The 21,303-nt window shown below is 42.0% G+C and overlaps 1 protein-coding gene across 6 annotated transcripts in view; it reads left to right on the top strand.

The window, feature by feature from the left end:
- LOC142579551 (uncharacterized) overlaps window positions 1–18,617 on the top strand; it is a 32,221-nt gene extending 13,604 nt beyond the window's left edge. Inside the window, exons 3-5 of one of the 6 annotated variants that reach the window (XR_012827403.1) lie at window positions 5,227–5,276; window positions 9,527–9,693; window positions 13,727–13,789. Coding sequence is in view for 1 of the 6 variants with exons in the window: in XM_075689886.1 (XP_075546001.1) it covers window positions 13,727–14,211 (485 nt within the window). In the remaining 5 variants the exon portion in view is untranslated. Of the gene's footprint in view, window positions 1–5,226; window positions 5,277–9,526; window positions 9,694–13,726; window positions 14,710–16,991 lie in introns of those variants that run through there. The other 5 variants (XR_012827401.1, XR_012827400.1, XR_012827402.1 and 2 more) reach the window with 5 other exon arrangements.
- Window positions 18,618–21,303: the final 2,686 nt, after the last annotated feature.

Genomic DNA, 21,303 nt, shown 5'->3' on the forward strand with positions numbered 1-21,303 from the left:
TCATGTGAAAACGCTGGTGGGCAATAATCCCCGTATTCAGAAAGGCATCTTAACTTGAAGGCCATGCTCGACTTGATCTAAATGAAGCCTGTCGTGAACCGGGAAAGAAACACAGTAAGCGTGAAATGCATCTTAACTTGAAGCTTATGCTTGACTTGATTTAAATGACACCTGGTGTGAACATGCCCAAGACGCTCGCTGTGTTTTTTTCTGGGTTCACGACAGGTGTCATTTAGATAAAATCGAGCATGGTCTTCAAGTTAAGATGCATTTCTGAATACGGGGGTAATTTTCTTATTCCAGTATGAGCAAATCTCCACATGGGTCGTTGCACACCAAATTCACAGCTATCACACCCAATCCTATTGCAATAAACATGTTCACTTATATGTCTCGCAGCACATAGGCCATAGTGCCATCTGAAGCGTACTGTACACTTCTAGCAGGTAATACAGTGAAAGCTCGTTAATTCGAACTTCAATAATTTGAATTTATGAATAAGTCGAACTGTGCGATTTCATCTGGCCTAGCTCCACAGAAGTCTATGTATAAAGAAAGCCCGTTAATTCGAACGCAAGAAGGCTCCGCCACAGATAATTCGAACTATGCGCCACCGTGCCGGCGGCTTGGCGCCTGGCACACAGCTAGAGATACACGCCTACTGCGTACACACAAGGCTGCGTCACCTCCGGAACGGAGAGAACGGCGAGAGAAGGCAAAATCGGGAAAAATCTAACTGGCACGGGATCGGCCAGAAGGCAGCAGCTGCCTTCTCTTTGTTCTCCATGACCTCCGAGACTTCTTGCCCATCGTGAATCTCTGAGGCTTTGCAAATCTTGTGTAGGTGCTAATGTTGTGCGGCAAATGACGCGGCAACCACCAAAACACAGTGAATCAAGTGCGTCGCAGGTGCGCTTGCAATCAAGAACCGACGATTCGGGGCCTTCGCCACCTTCACATGTTCAGCGTCTTTGTCTCGGCAGTCTTCATCGGTTGTGCACGTCTCTTTTCAGCTTAGGAAGTACTGGCCGCCGCAATTCTTTTTGATGGCTATCGTTCGTTTCGGTAGACATCGGTGGTGTGGCCCAGTCGGACCCAGAGCTGCAACTTGAAATGGCGTGTGCCCGAGGCACGCGCCATCACTTTGTGATACACCAAATTTCTGACACGCCCTACTGCTTCCAAATCGCAGCATACTGTTGTTCTCCTTCACTTTCGTTAGTTTGAACTTTCGTTAATTCGAACTAAAGCGGCTTCCCCTTGCGGTTCGAATTAACAAGCTTTTACTGTAATCCGAATGCGCTGTGATTCCGTGCTGCATGTAGCACAAAGGGAACATCACATATCGCTCTGGCAGCATCATAGGCATCGTATTTCAGTGTTGCTCACCAGCTCGATTTCGTTTACATTTTCCAGTTTCACTCTCAAAACACTATGCAATAGGAAAACAACAGTGCGCGTCTCGGGTTGCTAGGTCCTACCAACTTGATGCCTGTCCGCGTCTTGTGCCACAACAATTCACGCTGAGTGGGCATGTTAAAGCTTTCCACCAAAATGTCCTGCTCGAAGAAGCTGCTGACCCAGGATGAATTTGAGGAGTACATACTTAAGCTCACCAAAACTGTAAAAAAATATTAACATTTCGGGGCCACTCGAGCCCCACCAGTTTGGATTGCATTTTCGTCTCATGCTGCAACAATTCACACAATGCTTCGCATTATGTAGATGTCAACTATAGTTGAGTCTGCCAATTTTTTAGTGACTTCTGGTTGTACGTTTTCGCGATTAGTAAGTTTTTTTCTCACTTTTTTTTTCTAAAATGTAAGAATGGAGGTTCTGCTGTATATACAGACAAGTTTCTGAACCAGGCAATATCTGCAACAGCAAAGTTCCGGAAAGACTCACTGTCACAAAAAGACAATGTTTATCTTGTCACTCTCAGCTGTTCTAAGATTGCTGCCACTGCTGGTGGTGGTGGTGGGGGCAGGTAGTGGTTGCTCTTGGCCATTGTCTCTTATTTGGTTTCTCCGTGTTCATCTGATTGGCCTAGTCGATCCTTAAGGATTGCTGTGCAATCGAGGTATGCTTTCAGTTTCTTGTGACACTAGGTCTTATGAATTCCAGCTATTATTTCTTGCATATTTTTAAACTGTTCTTGGAATTTTTCTGTTACTTCACGTCGAAGGGTGTGAAGACCTGCCACCAGTCATGGCACACTGCATTCTAGCGCACTGATTTGTCTGTCCTGCCGTTTGAATCTCTGCGCGAGCATCTTCACTCCGCATGTCCTCCTCCAAGCTAGCATCGCTGGTTGGCAACGTGTTTTGGCATGCTCCAGGAGCTGACACTACCATCGCTTGCATCGCATGTTGGTTCACTACTTGAGAGAGTGTTACTGTCGGTTGCACATCTGTCCGGGACGACTGACTTTTTGCAAAACATTCTCTAAGCTCTCCATTTTCTGCTGCGAGCTGCTGTATTAAGGCTTGTTTCATCTGTTTCTGAAATTGTTAGCTGCATTTGCTGTTGTCCTTGCAGTTGTGATTGCTGCTCGGGGTTTTGGTTGTTGCTATGTGTATCTGGTAGTGTGCATGGCAGGTGGTTGTTGAAAAGCTTTGCTGCCCAGCTCACCTGAGGTATTCTCGTTTTTGGGGCCTTCTGGCTGCTCACTGGTAATGGTGGCCAGGAGTCCTGACCTGGGCCCATTTTGGGTGTTGAGCATGACCACGATCTTGATGATAATCTGGGTCTCAATCGCTGCCTTCCCGGGGTGGGTGTCCACCACACCCTGGAGCTGGATCTTCAGTAGGCATACTGTCCACGAATTCAGCTCCTTTTCCTGGATCTATGAGCCAATGCACCCACCACGAACACTCCTTGCTTACCATCAAGTGCGGACCCCACACAGCTGCCACATGGGTGTACAGGTGTGCTCTGATCTTGGGCCCCATTTGCCATAGGCTTGGCGCACTGATTAGTCCAGGTTGGAGAAGATGTCCACGCAGTGCCTCATTAGGCCGCAAGTGTTAGATTTGTGCAGAACGTCTGTAGGGCTTGCATCGCATCTCTCCTACTATTAGACTTTTAGCGCGTCCGCTATACTGGCAAACCGGGGCAGTTTGGGCGGATTACCGGATGGTCGGGGGCATAAACGTGAGCGGCCGGAGCGATGCAGCCGCCTGGTGTTGTAGAGCTCAATCAGACAAACACAGAGCTAAAATTGCAGTAACCTACTTTATTCTGCTTCGCTGCTGGTGCAAACTTTCGGCAGCGGCGTAATTGTGTTCACAATTATGCCACTGTCGAAAACTCACACCTCAGCTAAGAAGAATATAGTAATTGGCTCTGTGTTTAGGTGGTTGAGCTTTGCACCACCAGCTGGCGCCACCAATCTGGCTGCTCAAGTTTACACCCCCGACCGTCCGGTAATCCGCCCAAACCGCCCCAGTTTGCCGGTATAGCGGACACGCTAAAAGTCTCTAGTATCCCGATGTGAAAAGATATTATTTTGCCTTTAAAAGTCGCAATTGCTGATTAAGATTTCCCCATGGTCCTTGCGTGTGGCCATCCAATGCTAAGATTAAGATGCTCATGAGTCTTTTTCTCAGTGATGCCGGTGGGAACCCCGAGAACAACTCCTTTGACTGAGTTAGAGGGTGCCGAAAAGTACATGGTGACCTCGTATCTTTCCGCGCCGAGTTGCAGGGATCTTTCGAAACTGCAGGGCTAAGTCTTTTTTTGTTGTGCTGGCGATGATGATGTTCTGTGACCAGTAGGAGCAGGTAATGACTATTTTTCCGATGACTTCTCCCTTGAGGCTGCATGCTGCAGCAAGCTCTTGCACAATTTGCATGACCGTGAACTTACATATGTTGAGCCCTTGTTGGGGTCGAAATATTATTTTCGAAGCGCTCTCAGGAAGAGGTGGGGTCAGTACTTGAGTGGTTCGAGTTTTGGCCTGGGTGGCAGCTTTGTTGAGTGCCAGCTTGGCAGCGTTACAGCATCTGCGGCATTGTGTTATGGAGCCATTCATTCAGACAATCACTCTCAGACAATGAAAGGTCTGACGGGTAGCCATATTCCATGCTTCCTTTTTTGTAGGTTTTATGGATAGAAGGTGCCCATTCAGGCTGCCCAGCCCCTCGGGGAAGCCAACTGCCATCACACCTCAGCATGGATTAAGTACAACCAAAAATGGCACAGGCCATACTCCTGGTTGGCCTAGCTGGGCAGCCGCTGCTTTTCAACTTTCAGAATGAATAATTACGTGAAAAAAACACTCACGGACTGGCGGGTGGTCTCTTCTCTAGCTGCGACGAATGATATAAATTCTGTGGGATATTGGAGTGAAAATCAGCAGAAATTTAACATTGAAATGGGAGCCTATGTGGAGAACTTCCATTCCTGTCGGCTTCGTTGGCTCCAACCAGATATGAAATTACCTAGTTATTGTAGAGATATTCCGAGAATATTCATTTTAGGTGTTGTCTTCAAAGGGAAATAGCATCAACCTAACCGCCCCTGTTGGTCACTGAAGTGCGCTCATGGGCTGTGAGTACTAACTATGTAGTTATGGAGTACCCCCTCTAAAGCAGCTGTGTGGCACTAAGTATATTGTTTCATCCTAAGAAATCATTAAGTGACTAAGATGTGCTCTAACACTTTGCAACAGCAACTGGTGAATGATATTGACCAGTAATTACTTACAGTTCATCAAAGACTTCTTTTAAATACTGGGGTTACTTGTACCAAGTGCCAGTCATTGGGGACACCATACCTTTGTCTAAAAATTTAGTAAAAATAATAACCGTGAATCAAGGTACTACTTCTGAAGATCTTTTAAGAAATGCCAAGGGAATGTTACCTGGCCCTGAGGCTTTGACCACGTCCTGCCGCAAAGGAAGCTCAATCACATTTTCAGCAGTTGCGCTGATTAAATTTGTACTGCCAAATATGAAAAATTTCATGTTTTCACTGCCACTACATACAACATTTTTACAATTCCAGATATTTTTGTTAGTGGCTGTAGCATTGTAAATTTTCTGGCACCTACATGACTTTTTTTTTTCAGTGTTGTGTGGTGCATGACATGAGGTGATCTTTTTGTGTTTCATGTATTCTTTTTCCCTCTAGGTTCTAGTACTGGTGCTAATTCTTGAAGCTTTCTTGTTATTATTTTGCTATTTTGTATTATATTTAGTACTCATATTGTACTGACGATTGCAGAACTGCCAAAGAAAATTGAGGAGCTAGAAGTAAAGATTAGCAACATGGCTGTAAGTAAACATGAACTTGTCTTTGGTAAGATGTTGCTGAGAATGATATTCTGGGATCGATATTGTACAGCTGAAGAAAGAGGTTGATTCTTTTGATTCAAGTGCTTTTCACTTGAATGGGCTTGTTGAAAAACTACATAGCCAAAATGCTATGCTAATCACTGAAAACAAGCAACTGAAATCCCAGAACCACTCATTGACTCGCAAGGTTGAGGAGCTTCAACAGCACTCTCACCTTAGCAATGTCAAGATCAAAGGCAATCCCTGTTCTCAAAGGGAGGACTGTGTTGCAATCATGAAAATAGTAGGGGAGAGAATTGGCTGTCTTGTATTGCCTGGCAAGCTCAACATTGTTCCTCGTGTACTCACCAGATCGAATGACAAGAAAAACATCATTGCCCGGTTCTGTTCTAGAGCTAACAAAGCTGACTTTGTTAGCAAAGCACATAAAGTCATACTCCGTTTTAGTGACATTGGATTCTCTGGCTGTTCCAGTGCTCTAGTTGTTGTTGCTGAGCATCAGTCTCCATGTAGCAAGGCTCATTTTTCCAAAGGACTTATGTTGAGGAAAGAAAAAAAAAAACTGAATGTTCCTTGTACTGACAACTACCAAATTAAAGCTAGGAAGAATCATAACAGCAAAATTTTGCACATTTGAAACAAATCTGACCTAATCAGAGTAGACTAAACCGTTTTGTGTCACCACTTATGAATCATGGCTTCTCTACTGAAACCCAATCAAGTGAATTCGTTCTTAAGCAAATTAAGTTCCATTATTCATTTCAGTGTGAGGAACGATCATAAACACTTCAATGAAATTGATCATTTCCTCACATGGCTAACTAGTTTGTTTTGCTATAACTGAAACTTGACTAACGTATAACAAAAATAATTTGTATTCCTTCTCTAACTTTAAATCAGAATACTGCAATAGATTAACCAACAGTCGTGCTTATGCAGCCATATATGTTTCTTCTAATCTTGCTTATCGAAGAAGACATTACCTATGCTTAATCATTACTAATTGCAGATCTGTTCAGATTGAATTCAATAAGAGGTTCCTTCCTCAAGGTGACAGGAATTTCATATTTGGCTACATTTAGTATTCTCCTTCATTCTCAGTCAATAAATTCTGTACTATTCCTGATCATATTTTACATACTGCATCACTAAAAAATAAAAAGGTTTATAGTGGATGATATAAACATTAATTTCACTGCAATTAACATAAACATCATTCATCTGTATTAACTATACTAATTTATTTTATTCCTACAGATATGATTGCTTAATTGACTTTCTCACACGCTAAGTCTCTAATGGCACAAGTACACTAATTGATAATGCTTTTTCTAACTTCCTTTTTGCCTCTGGTGAACAAAGCAAGTTAGGAAGTTAGAAACACTAGCTGACATCAGTGATCATTACCTCCTTCTCTTGCACATTCTATTAAGACCTTGCCCACCTTTACATACTATGTTCTGGACAACAATGGCTTCATAACTGCTGTTGATAATACAGACTTGTCTGAAATTAAATCACTAAACAATTCACAAAAAGCCATTTCCACATTTTTTTCTGAAGAGGAGGAGGATGTTATAATCTGTAGGCGGACCTAGTCATTGTTAGATACGGACCCTTTTCCTGGCATCACTCGAGTTCACCAGACCACACCGAGTCGCCGTCGCACCCAATTAAGGTGTGCAGTAGTGCGTCTAACATGTTCCCGGACCTGTCAGACAATTTGGCGACCCCCACCCAAGGCTCCGCATGTCCAGACAAGTGGGCGCCCCCCACCTTATGCGCCGCATGTGGAGCTATTGTCCCACTGCTTGACTCTTCCCGAAAGTGCAATGGGAGCCTGGCACGGTTCCAGGTAGTTGATCCTGGTCCCGAGCAAAGCTGCTTTGCAGCTCTGAAAGCTCGTTCGAAAACAACCCGTCTCCTCCAGCTGAGTGCTTTCAGACGGGGATGCAACACCAAGGCAATGCGGGCTGTAAGTCACCGTGAAGCCCTCGGAGCCACACCATCTGCCGATTGTGACGGCAGTTGCAGATCAGGAGGCAATACCAGTGGCAAGTCATCCCTCAAACAGTGGAGCCCTTGGAGCGACACCATTGGCCGAATGTGACGGCACTTGCACGGTCGCCTACCATTGGAGGAAAATGACGACACCTGAGCGGGCTCGACGATTGGCCGAAAAAGATGTGACCCCAAGACACTGAACGGGTTAAAAGCAAGAGACAGGGAGCAGAAAAAGCATGCCTTCATTCATTCAATTTCTTTCGTGCTTCTTGCCATGGGCCGCAGTGTCCAATTTGCTGCTGGCCATCAATGACTTTATTACTGTTAATTTCTTTGTGTTCTTACTGTAAATAATGTAAATAAACCTCCAGTTTCAGCTGAAAATCCTCCTCAATGTCGGCCAACTCCCGCACTCAACGGCAAGATCCAATACCATGCAAGGCATTTTAAAGCGAAAGATTTACTGGCTGCGAACTTGCGATTTCGTCGTGGCAGTGCTCCCAGGAGGCACATAACGTCACAATGCGCGCCTCGCCGCAGATATTTCTTTCTCTCTCGCACCCTAGTCACTACTGCGCATGCTCCACTAGTAGCGCCGAGCCACAGGTGTTCCGCCGCTGAGCGGTGCTGCGCCTTTCCACCGCTGCCGTTTGGTATGATGTCACACCGCGTTCCTTGTCGTTGCGCTCGCCTCCGCTCGCTTCACCAACTGGGTCGCATGCCTGACAACATGTCGGAGGATTGAAAAGGAGAGCTCTCCTGCGCCGCAACCACAGTTGAGGCAGCAGTATAGACGGCGACAGTTGTGATAAGCAGGAGGAGGTCTGGAATCGACATCGGAACGAGATGAAAAGGAAACAAATTGCCCAGGAAACAGATGAACAGCGCGCCGAATGACTGGCTAAACGCCACAACACAGCTAGACAACCAGACTAACGTGGGCTTGCAATCAAGATTAACCAAGGCTAACCATGCTATGCCTTAGCTTTCGCTACGTATATCCTGGCATAGCCGTGCTAAGCCACTGCCAATTTTTTTACACTAATCATTTCATACTTACGAAAGTTCCTCCAAAAAGAAATGTAAACAAACTGTGGCATTCTCTTGCAATCCGTGGACCTCGCAGTAGTTGGTAACATTGGGAAAACGGGATAAGTTATATAGTGACACGTGTGCTTTTTTATCTTTCTCCTGTGACAGCTGTCCACTGGCTAACAAATGTTAAACATTATCACTCAGTGCAATACGCACCTGCATGATTTAGAACTTACGTGAATGTTATCATTCATTCTATCTATTGTGTGTGTCCTCGCCGAACCTTGTACTGTCTGATTGTGTGCGCGGCACGACTTATGTAATAGTTTCTGGAAACAACGAGGGCACGATTACACTAGAACCTTCCACAAGTGATGTATAGAAGCCAACGCACCTGACCCGTTGATCAGATTTCGATGATCGCCAACTGTATTCGCTACTATCGTTGTGCTTCGAGTGTAACTTGCTTTTGTGGGCACAGGTTCGCACAACGAAAAATCACTTTCATCATTCACAGTTTTGCAACTGTTTTCTTCACCATCATTACTATGTGACAATAGGAGAACTAAAAAGCAGATGTTTAACATGAAGTTACATGCCCGATATAAAAGCTTCTGTAATACTCTGAACTGTCAGCTAAGTTGAGCTAAACAATTGTATTTCAAGCAAGGAACTTTAAAGGCCGGTAATAACACTAAAAAAAATGGGAGATTGTCAACTTCTTTTAAACAGGATCACATGACAAGACCGGGTGTCCAGAATTTTAAATGATAGAGTTGAGTACAATTCTGCTCCTGATATAGCTGAGGCTTTCAGTAGCTTTTTCTTTCTTTCGTAACGATTTGCCTTCTCCTACACAGATTATTAAGATGAACTGTCTGCCCCATTCATTCTTCCTATTTCCGACAATGCTGGAAGAAATATTTAATATTATGTATAGCTTAAAGGTGACGAGTGCTGAAATTGATTAAGTCCACCCTGATAACATTAGATTAATTAATTAATTTTTAATTAAATATGAATTTAGGTATAGAAAAGTCATCCCAGTTCTAAAAAAAGGTGACAGCTCATTATTACATGACTACCAATCTATATGCATTCTACAGGTCTTTGTGAAAATTGTTGAGAAACTAATTGAAATATGGCTAACAGAGTACCTTTCTAAATTTGTTATCCTCTCTTCATTCCAGTTTGGTTTTCATCACGGATATTCCACAGAGCTGGCCTTGATCCATCTTCATCATCATCAGCAGCAGTCTGTTTTATGTCCACTGCAGGACGAAGGCTTACTGACCAAATAAAAAAATTAATTGACAAAGGATTTCTTACGGGCTCAGCTTTTATTGGTCTAACACAGGTATTTGATAGCATAAATGATAATATCCTATTTGGCATTTGGCATTTGTGGTCCGGCCTTTTGCTACTAAAAAGCTACATATATTTAAGAGTTCAAGTTGTTTCTGTTTATAATTTTTACTGTCAACAGAAAACTGCTAACATTGGAGTGCCTCAAGGCTGCATCTCAGGGCATCTCTCGTTTTTGGTTTACCTGACTGTCTTACTTCCACAAAATTCATTCTGTACGCTGATGATCCTACTATATTTACCTTTCATAAAAGCATCTCATTTCTCGTTAATGAACTAAGTGCTGATTTAGAAAATGTACTAATGCAGTGTAATGCCAACATGTTGTATATTGATGTCATTAAGACTAAAGTTGTATTCTCTTCACATCAGCGAAACTTAGCATCTATTCCACCTATCATTTTTGTCCCCACCATCTTCCTCTAAGTTCGTATTCATCTTTCCTTGGCATTGTACTTGACTGTAATTGGAAATATCAGAATCGTATTGCCCACGTAAAAAATAAAGCAGCTTGTGGTATATACACCTTAATTAAAACATGCCCTTACTTTACACGAGCCACCGTTACACTCACTTTACCACTATTTTGTTCGCTCCCATATTACTTATGGTATAATAAGTAATGAAACACCTATAACACTGACATTGCATCTCTCCAGGTAGTTCAGTTCCAAGCCTTAAGGATTATTACTTGCAGTTCATGCTTCACTAATGTCAAATCCCTACTAGACGAGGATAACATCCTTACCCTTTCTGGACTCGCTGAATACAACTTAGGTATATTGTTCTACAGATTTGTGAATAATGAGCTACTACCGATAACATTTTCGCCATCTAACTTGGTGATTTATAGTACCACCAGATTCATGTTAAATAGCAATTTTCTTTTACCAAGAGTCCACACTAACCCTGGTAAACAGACTGTACAATTCACTTCCATACCCATATCAAACACACTACCACTCATTATGAAAAGTGCAAGATCCTTAGACCAATTTAAAAGATAACTAAAAATGCACTTTTTATGAGCAGACTAACGAAAAGGTTTATTGTATCCATTTTCTTTTCTTTTAATGAGTGCTCTTTAACTATGCGAATAAACTTTTTTTTTTTTTGTATCCATACAATTTTTCTGTTATGCTATGATTTGCCTTGCTACCATGAGATATGCTAAAGCCTTGTTATTCTTTGTTATCAATTCTGTATTTTCTTATGGTAATGTTCTCTTTTATTTCCTGTGTACTACCTTATTGATGTGCGGCTGCTCCTTTAAGATAACTATTCTAATTGTTTTTTAGAGGACGGCCTGATACAGTCTGACTATGAGCTCTCCTTCTGTGCAGTAAATACCTACCTCTAACATGACCAAACTCCTAATAATAAATTTTTATTTGAACGTTTTTGTCTCCTGGCACATAGGGGTTCCTTTGCAAGAATTGTGTACTTAACTTTGAATAATAATTCAGTTAGCACTGTTTCACAGTGCTAAATAAAGTGTTGTTTAGTGAATGTACACTATTTCTTGCCATTTTAATGCTTGCACTAGTAGCAATTTTCTTTTGGTATCGCTAACATATTATTGTGCTGGATGCTCCAAGAAAAGTTGAGCGATAGCACTTCAAAGCTGTTTCATAATTGGCATTGAATGCATCTGTAATGAGATATTCATAAGCAATTAAAATTTTGAGCAGACTATTATGATTGATGTTCTCATTGCGCTTCTCCATTGGTTCAACTACAGTACCAGCAGCCCTGCAGCCACTGGTGTGGCGTAGTTATTCTCGAATTATATTTGTTTCGGGTAGGTCATATTTTGACTGAGCCATGATATGATATATATATAGTGTACACAATGCCATTATTGTGCTAGTGGCTAGAGTTTGTGCTATTCCTGTTTTCTATCTGTCAGAACGATTCTTCCAGAATCGCATTTGTGCCAGTCTCTGATAGCAGAGTTCCTCAACACTAAGATCACTTCAGGGCATGTGTTTCTATGTTCAATAATTCCAACATTAAGCTGTTCCTTGTTTACTATGTTTATACTGTGCAATAATGCACCTGTTTGGGTAAACTAAACACGTGAACGGCACTACAATCTCGGCAGCCCATCTATATATTGCACGGAATATTAGACTGATACCGCTCACAATTTTTTTATGCTGTGCAATACTTGTCGTGTTTTATTCTTTTCTGTGGTAAGATCAATGGCATACAATGGCATGGCATGTTGTTTGTTCTATTCTCCACTCCGGACATGACCATGGAGTGCATTGATAGAGTGCATTGCTTGATCTGAGTTAAGCCAGATCTTGCATTACAGAATGACCTACCTGGTTTATCTTTTTGTAAAGTGTGCATCGCCTTATTTTTCAGTGTTTATTATTGATCTAAGTACTTGTTAAGTTAATTGATGTCTTTCGTGCTTAGTGGAACAAACAATGACACATTAAAACAGCTGAAGTGATGTAAATAAACAGGAGGAAATGCTGAAGTAGCATGTAGCCACACCATGCAGACATACTGATCATTGAGCACGGTGGTGTATTCTAGGCGTTATGTCTTAGGCACATATGTTGTGCACAGAAGCTTTATTTCTCTGATTGCTATGTATATTAAATAGCTCAGATAACAAATTATCAGCATAAAACCAGAAAATAATTGCAATAACAGTGTGGGCTCGATCGAGGGCACCTGGTCTCCATTCAAGGCACAAACATGCTTCTTGCCACCTCAAGTGGAGAGTCTTGTTTAAAAAAACGGGGACTTGCTTTTGTGTGGTCAGTGGAAAAAGGAGTTACCTTACGTTTGTAAGACTGCATTGTGAATAACTGTGCGATTGAAGAGGTTATGCTTGTTCAGGAGAGTGCTTATTTTTGCATTCCACTGGGAACAGTACATGCTCTACACTTCTACTATATTGATCATGGCACCTTCACATTATTGCTGTTGTTACTGGTGCATAGGCTGTTGTGAAGGGCACAAAACTCGGTAAGAATGTCGACATGGTCACAATGTGTAACATGTACCAAGCTAGTGTACAAATTTCGGTGCACCAAGTTTGACATTTAGACAGAAAATATCCTAAATTGCTGACAGCAAAAAATTCTTTTGAAGCTTTGTAGCTTGTGAATTGTTTTTATGTGATTATTGTCTTGGGTATCATGAAAACATCGCCATTTTATTTGGCTGAGGTGGATGCACACGCAAGTGCTACACTCCACATCCTCTGCTTTTAATAAATTTTACAATACTATACTGCTGCCTATACTGCTTTTTTTGTGCAAAAGTAGGGTCACACTTCTCAAAACATATAACTTTTGAGCAAATCAGAAAGGTTTACCAGCCCTTGACTTTCTTACAATTACTACAACAAACTCTGGTGCGATGGTTCAGTCACCATGGGAATGATGGGTTGTACATGAATTAGTCTGATATTTGTGCTTGGGGCTTCAGCCGTTCTTGTGGCTTCGTTTATTATGCTTTATCTGAGTCTAAGTTGAACTAAATTTCAGAGAAATATATACTTTTTTTTAGTGCAGGACGTAATAAGACTCTGCAAGCACGCATAATCGCTACTAAGTGCAGTGGTTCCACTTGTCCATGCATCCTTGGCATAATGGTTTCAATATCTGGCTTCTTTGCCAGAGGTCCTGAGCTCGAATCCTGCTGTTGGATAACTTTAACAACATTTATTTAATTATTTATAATGCAGTACTTTCTTAAAAATTATCACTTTGCAGTCTTGAAGCCATTTAAAGCCAGAAGGACAAAGTTTAGGCAAATCCATGTACTACCCATCATTTCCATGCTGGCTGAACTGGCCTGCTTGAATCTCCCATAAACACTAGCGCCACAGTTTCCTCTAGTAAATATATGAAACTGTGTGGTCCAGCTGTGCTATGTTTGATCATTTCTGAGATCACCCGCAAGGCTTATTGAATGAACAAAAGACTCATCATTAGCACAAACATCTTTGTTCTCTGATTGTGGTACTCCGTAAACGCAGTTTTGTTTTGTTTGTGCAGGATCAAGGCTTTCTATCTCTCCAACAACTGTCAAGGATGAGAAGTCGCAGCAGTCACGCCTCCACCGTTGTAACTTCTGTGACTATGAAACTGGAAGGCTCTTCCATCTGCAAGCACACATCAGGGTCCATACAGGGGAGCGTCCCTTTCAATGCCATTTGTGCCCTCAGAGCTTCACACTGAATGCCAATCTGAAGACACACCTACGCACCCATACAGGCGAGAGGCCATATCACTGCCCTTCATGCCTTCGGAGCTTCTCGCGAAAAGACACCCTCAATGACCACCTGCGCATCCACACAGGCGAGCGTCCATTTAAGTGCCCTGTATGCGGGGAGACCTTTGCCGCAAAGTTCACCCTCAAGACTCATTTGTACGTCCACTCAGGCAAGCGGCCATATCAGTGCCCTTCATGCTCTAAGACTTTTGTGAATAGCAGTGCGCTCAAGAGGCACTTGCGCACTCACACGGGCAAGCGACCATAGCGCTTCACCGATGGTTTCAAGTTCTTTCTGCCTTTGACTTGAACAGATGAAAACACACCACGATAACATCAGTGAGTAGGCCACCAGCCTTGTAGGTGTGCAGAGCACATTAGCTACATTCTAAAAACAGTTACACCCTTTGGGGTGTATATGTGCCACATAACAATAATCGTCATTTGTGTTACCCACATTTCCTTTCTTTAAGGCTGTGAGCCCGGTACTTCCAAGTCACGAACGACATGCGCATTATCAGTATGACAGAGCATTCTTGACAGGAAAGTAGCAAGCATAGTGTTTTCAAGAAAGGAAACGCAAGCAAGACAGATGACGATTGTTGTTGTGTGGCAGATATACACCCCGAAGAGTGCAACTGTCTTTAGAGTGTTGAGCCTGAATTATGAAATTATATATCTGCGCATTATAGCATTCTAGTGCCATATTCCTTATGTGTTGCTATGCATTCTTATATGTTGTCTTATATGTTGAACAGCCAAGTTACTTCGCAGGATGTTTCAGCATAACCTAACAAGTTACAAAGACATTTGTTGTAGCAACATTGCTATACATCACACTAACCACATTCATGTGGCATACCTTCATGTGAAGGCACAAGAAAGCTTGAAGTGAGCATCCAACATCAATGCCTTCAAAACACTTGTGTGCGCAGTAACATAGTCGTAGCAAATTCTGAATGTTAGCTTACTCATTGGGACTTGTTGGTACTCTCCAAATATACTGCTGCCTAAATGAACATTCTTGTGAGTTAAACTGCCCCTCACCGGGTCTGGGCATTACCAACAGACAAAGCAAGGTGCATAGGTTGTGCTATGAAAATTATGTCAACAAAATATGGAATCATTCCACGGCGTTAAAACAGCTAAAGCTTTATAGGAAAACCCATGCACCTTTCCTCTCAAGGGAGCCCCGCTTCTTGCCAGAGACTGAAGGCCACATGCCTCTGTGTAAAACACACTGTCCCCAACATCCCCAATTATGACATATGACTTCAGTAAAGCACCTAATGCAGAATGCACTATACCACCACTGGAAGTGTGTCATGGTGTGAAAAATGAAGAAGAATAAGGAGGAGAAAAAAAAAAAAGGCGGGGTTTCTGATGTATACATGACGCAATTTCTCTGCTTGGGTATCAAAGAAACCAGGGAAGGAACGTCACTTCAGGGTGCTAGTCAAGGTAAAGGGGATGTTTATGTTGGCAGTGAAGCTCTCCTCCTGGCAGCATGGTAACACAACAATTCAATTCCTCCTATCTGCTTTAATTAACAATGAACTAATTCAAAAAACTTTTGCAATAAGATGTTCTCTTGGTGGCACTTTACAAGTTCCAATGTATAGCCAAAATTTCTGATGGGGTCTCATGAGAGGTCCTTCAAGATGTTTACATACACACCAGAAAAGCTAACTGCATACTGCTTTTCTTAAGTGTTAATTCTCTCAGCATTTATAGGAAAGGCCTATGGACTGAGGTTCAACTAGTACTATGTATGTGCCTTGTTCTTCTGGAGCCAAACGGTGTTTCCATGTTGTCAAGAACTTAAGCAGTATGGCTGCAAGTAGAAGAACCTATTTAATCGTCTTGTCGCAGCACTTTATTCTGCATTCACCCTTTCTTTGCTGCACACAATAATTTGAAAGTCAGGAGCAAACCACTAATCCTGTCTCATGTTTACATCAGTTCATGATTTAAAAAACTTCTCAGTAAAAGCACTCATTTGTTGCTTCAGCTTGGCTATATTTGTGTGTTTTTTATTTGTCTGTTTCACCATGCCATAGGATTTAACCTAGTAAAGATGGACTGATATGAAAACATTGACTGAAATTGTGGTTCTCTGCATATATACCATGTGGCACTTTGTTTATTGCAATGCTTGTTGCACACTTATATTTCGAATATCACCCATATAATTGCTTCCGTCCAATATTTATTGATACTATTGTATTTTTTTTTTAACTCGAAAGGCTTTTTGTAGGCACCTATTTCCTGCGCTGCTTTAAGGCTAAGGTGAACTTCTTTACTGTATCACGTTCGCCATAGAGTTTCATACAATAATTACTAGAGGAAACTCTGGCGCACAATCGTTCAGCCATCATGGAAATGATGGGAAGTACATAGATTTGTCTAATCCTCGTACTTGCGGATTCAGACATTCTTGTGGCTTTAATTATTACACTTTATCTGTCTTCCTTGTCCTAAATTTCAAAGTGATCTATACTCTTCAAAGTTCAGAAGACACTGCAAACATGCACAAGCGCTACTAATTGCAATGGTCCAGCTTGTCGAGGTGGCCAAATCAAAAACGCGGCAAGCGTCTCAAGGCTTGCCCACAATAAATTCATAAGGGCATTATATGTCGCTTATCAATGCATGGGTTCGTGGCATAATGGTTTCAATATCGGGCTTCTCTGCTAGAGGCTCTGTGTTCGAATCCTGCCATCTGACAATTTTAATGATGTTTGTTTAATTATTCATTATGGAGCACCTTGTTGAAAATGGCAAATTTACAAAGTTGCAGAGTCGTTTGAAGCCAGAAGGACGAAGTTTAGGCAAATCCATGTACTTCCCATAATTCCCATGCTGGCTGAACCACCCCCATTGCAGCTCCCATAAGCACTAACGTCAGCATTTCCTCTAGTAATTACTGTAATAAACTCTGTGACATTACTGCAGGTGCTTCTTTAAAATACACTGTTCTTCAGCTTGAGGGTACATTAACCCATTTAGATATATTGTCATGCTATCTTGTGATTTTGTTTTATTAAGCATGAAATGCTTTTAGCTACCATTGCTGGCGACCTTCAAGAGACCTTGAGCCAAAATCCAGAGCTGTTATCCAGGCACTCAAGATGAGGACGGAGCGAGAATGAAACGAGAACATCCGGGCATCGTTGCAAGAACAAAACATGATCATTCGGGTAACCAGTCAAGACTTAAGAAAATGCAGTCTTGTGCAGGACCACATTGTATATGCTAGTTACTGCCCAAACAAGTTACAAAAAAAATATATTGCCTCCGATTTCTTCCTGTTTGTTCACAATAGCACTCAAGCTGTAACTTCTATTACGCTGAAGTTTAATTTGTCATTTCTAATAGAGACGTTAAAAAGGCAGATACGTGGCACCACACTCTTGATTGTGATCTTTTGGTGCTGAGACAGAGTTGCCTGTGCTCTTTTCAGCATCAGCGGTCCGTGAGTTTTGCGGCGCTGGTTTGGCGCTGTCTTAAAAGATGGAGCCATGCTGTGTGACCAAGCCGGCAGCGTTCGGCGAACCATGGGTAGTTGTTTGGCCGAGGCGCGACTTGCAATGAGGTTCAGTTCAAAACAGATTCATTTTGGCTCAGTAAGCTCTCAGGCCTGCGTCACATCATGGCTGCACTTGCTTCTGCATCATTCTTCATATCAATGAGGTTGCTGTCACAAATGCTTGCAGGAATGCAGCACAATGAAAGAAAAGGTAGGAAGCGTTTTCTGAAACCAATCGCTTAGTGAGTTATACACCAGAGAAGAAGACTGCTCAACTGTGCCGACAGTGACAGGATTATGCAGCCGTCCATCACCACGCACTGTGGCCACCTACCTAAGGCTGCACATTTTCAGCCAACTACTTCGACGTGACAAGAAGAAAAAGTAGCGACAAACGCTGAGTGTGTTGCACTGTTGGAAGAAGAAAAACGGTTGTAACGAGGCTGTTTGCTGTCACTTTCTGTGACAGGAAACAGTTGCATCCATATGGACCACATGACAGGAAACAATTGCGTTCATATGGACCGAGTGACAGGAAACGATTGCATCCATATGGACCAGTGCAAAGTGTGGCGTGGAGTGCTGTGGTGGGGTGTGCCATTGAGAACATGTACTACACCTATTTTAAGATTGTGGCTAGTATCCTCTCCAACCAATCTGCTTTGCCGGTAGCCATTTCATGCTTACATTTACTCTCTATTACGGGAGTGGAATATGGAAAGACATTGTGGTATCGTGTGGACCTTTATTGAGTCATGCTGTACAAAGTTTTGTAAGGTATCTTATGTACAACCTTTGGTGAAAGAAGTGAAGCCAATAAAAGCACAAATGATGCATTGTCATTGAAGAGCTCTCTATGCTAGAAAGCCGTGAAGCTCTGAAGAGTCAGTACTGGGGTTCATGTATGTCTCTGATGCTTTGAGTGACACCAATGCGGCAGGGGACAAACAAAACATTTTTTATTCACTTGCCATCAATAACATAGCAACTCTGCTTCTTTTGACAACAGCTGTGCATTTAGTATTTTAGTGACCTGCGTGAAACAATTTACAAGGGTAAAGTCTTCTTTCACTGTTTTTATTCATTATGTGATAAAAGTTCTTGTAAATAATTCAAGAAATAAATACCAAACTTTCTCTGCTAAATTCCTCATCGAAACCTGTTTCTGTGCATGTCACTCACATATAAAAAATTTTTAATCTCAGGTTTGGTCCATTTTGGCTTTAGACAAGTCAAAACTTACTGTTCGATTGAGCCTTTTCCTTCCAAGTCTCCTTTTCATGGTAAAAAAGAATTTTTTGCCATTCATGATATAATTATTGTGCTAACAAAGCTTAGTTAAACTTTTTTTGTACCTGTATAAATAAAATTATCTGCTTAATATATAAAATCTATTTAATAAAATTGTGTGTCGCAACAAACATTTTTTTTTTTTTTATTTAGAAGTAGAAAACATCATCGAAGTCTTGCTCTAGAACTGTGTAAATTCAAGTAGTGCAGTCAGACGGCCCGCTGTGGGAAGATGACTACATCAAGGCTTACATTAATATTGGACACCGAGCCAAACAAGGACCTTTTGTAGGCACTTTCCTTGTTAGAATGAGAATACAACCAAGCCACGTCATTCCTTTGCGTAGAACATCTACTGGCACAATAATTTTTTAAATATACAGGAGGGGTGAGAGGTGTGCTTTTTGTGCCACTAAGATGAAAACTTGGATGGAAATACTGTGATGGTGCACTTGCTTTATAGCCTAGAAAAACAAATGCAGACTAGCTACTCAAGAATGCCGTACAGAATTGCTAATCTTTCGGCTCACATGCTCTCTAGCACTAAGTTGACACAACAGCAAATTCGGTTGCGCATACCAACTGAGACATCCATGGGCAGACTATGCAAAAAATCCAAGATGCTTTCACAGAGGTTCCCTACTGAAAAAAAAAAAAGATATTGAATGCTGTCCTGAGGTCGAGCTCAAGCCGTAAAAATGAACTTGATTGGTATGTTTTGACACTCATGCAGGGACGTCCTAAGGATGTCCTAACATTCTCGTGTACATCCCGAGGATTTCTTTAGGAGTTTATGGTGGTGTTCTGGATGGATCATTGTGAATAGGAGCATTATCAGGGTTGTCCTCCCTGTTGTTTTTCAACCATAGAAGGTCTGATCTAGTGTCCCATGATAAATGATGCATGTAGCAACAAATGATGGAGATGCAGCACACCACCATGATCAAATAATTCACACAAATTGGATGAAATAATATCTCACCAGAATGTCTGTACTCACAAAGTTACACCAACATAAAATTCACATAATTTACATTAACGAACTCAATTTTGTTAGGTAAATTTGAACCATTTGCTTTTTTTCTGCTTTTTATGCCTGGGAAAGAAGAAGCGGAAAACTTTTTCCCAAGATTCTGTTTTTATTAGTTTTTTTTCTCCAAGCCCTCACATTTTAACAGTGCCACTCAGCTCCAGGTGGCAGATGGATTCCAGAAAACAGTGCACCTCATAATGGGATGTAGCACAGAATCTCTGGCCATTGCAGCCTCAAGCACACCGGCTGACAACACATCAGGGTTAGCATTCTCAAGCACGAAGGCTTCCTGTATTCTTGGTTCACCAAGGGAAGTGATCCAGAGAGGCACATACTCAGATTGTCAGAATTACTCAAACTGGCTCCCAGCCAGTAAGTCAACCTGTAGTTTTACCTGCTAAATATTAACTCCCAACACAACACACTTGGTGAGCTTTGTGCAATAATTAAGCATTCGTGTTCAAGCTGACCCAAAAATGGTTTGTAATATGTGAATATTTCAGACTGGGGAAACTTCATTATGCCAAACACCACAGCCAAGGCTTCTTTGTCCAACCGACTCTAGTTCTCAGCTTCCGTTAAGTGTCCTGATGCAAATCACACAAGCTTTCCTACCCGAGATTTAAGTCAGTGTGCCAGAACTACTCCTATGCCATAAGGAGATGCATCACAGCGAAGCTACTATTGCGCCCAACTCGTTTAGGAAGATATTGTCTCTAATCGACTTCAACTAGACCTCGACTAGGCATAGACTAGAACTAGACATTCAGCTAGACCAGTCGCTCTCTATCCTCTGTCGCTCTCTATCCTTCTGTCTTTCTTATTTCTACTAAGTGCTGAAACTGTGGTCATATCACAAGGATGTCTGAAGAAGTTAGCACTCTCTTGCTTTCCTGAAACCTAGCTTGTTTCTGTAGTCCTCAGTGCCACGGTGCCTTTCTTTAATAGCTGGTGCAAGAGTTGTAGTACAGAAAACAAACTTGGCAACAACGTTCTATAGAAATTGAGCAGTCCCAGAAAACTCTGTAGCTCACATACAGTTTGTGGCTTCGGGGCCTTGAATTGCTCCACTCATTCAAGCACTGAGTGCACAATCCTCTAATCAATGACATAGCCCAGGTATTCCGCCCTATGTGCTCCAAAAACGCATTTCTTCATTTTAAACTTCAAACCTATGTCACTCAGTCAGTTCAATACCTTCTCTAAATTGTGGCGGTAATCTTCATCTCATAGCCCAGTTATCATATCGTCAAAATAGACAACCACTCAATGACAACCTTGCAGCAGGTTTTTCATTAGGGCTGGAAAATTGCCAGTGCTGGGCACCACCCCAAATGACAGATGACTGTACTTGAAGAGCCCTTGGGAAGTTTTAATTGTCGCATGCTTTTTTTATGCATCATCAAGCTCTACCTGTTGATAAGTGTCTCGAAGGTATAGCTTCGAGAACAGAGCACCTACCCCCAATTTTGCCCAAATGTCATCCATGTATGGTACTAGGTATGTCT

The sequence above is a fragment of the Dermacentor variabilis genome, chromosome 4 (genome assembly GCF_050947875.1).
Source record: "Dermacentor variabilis isolate Ectoservices chromosome 4, ASM5094787v1, whole genome shotgun sequence".
Classification (NCBI taxonomy): Eukaryota; Metazoa; Arthropoda; class Arachnida; order Ixodida; family Ixodidae; genus Dermacentor; species Dermacentor variabilis.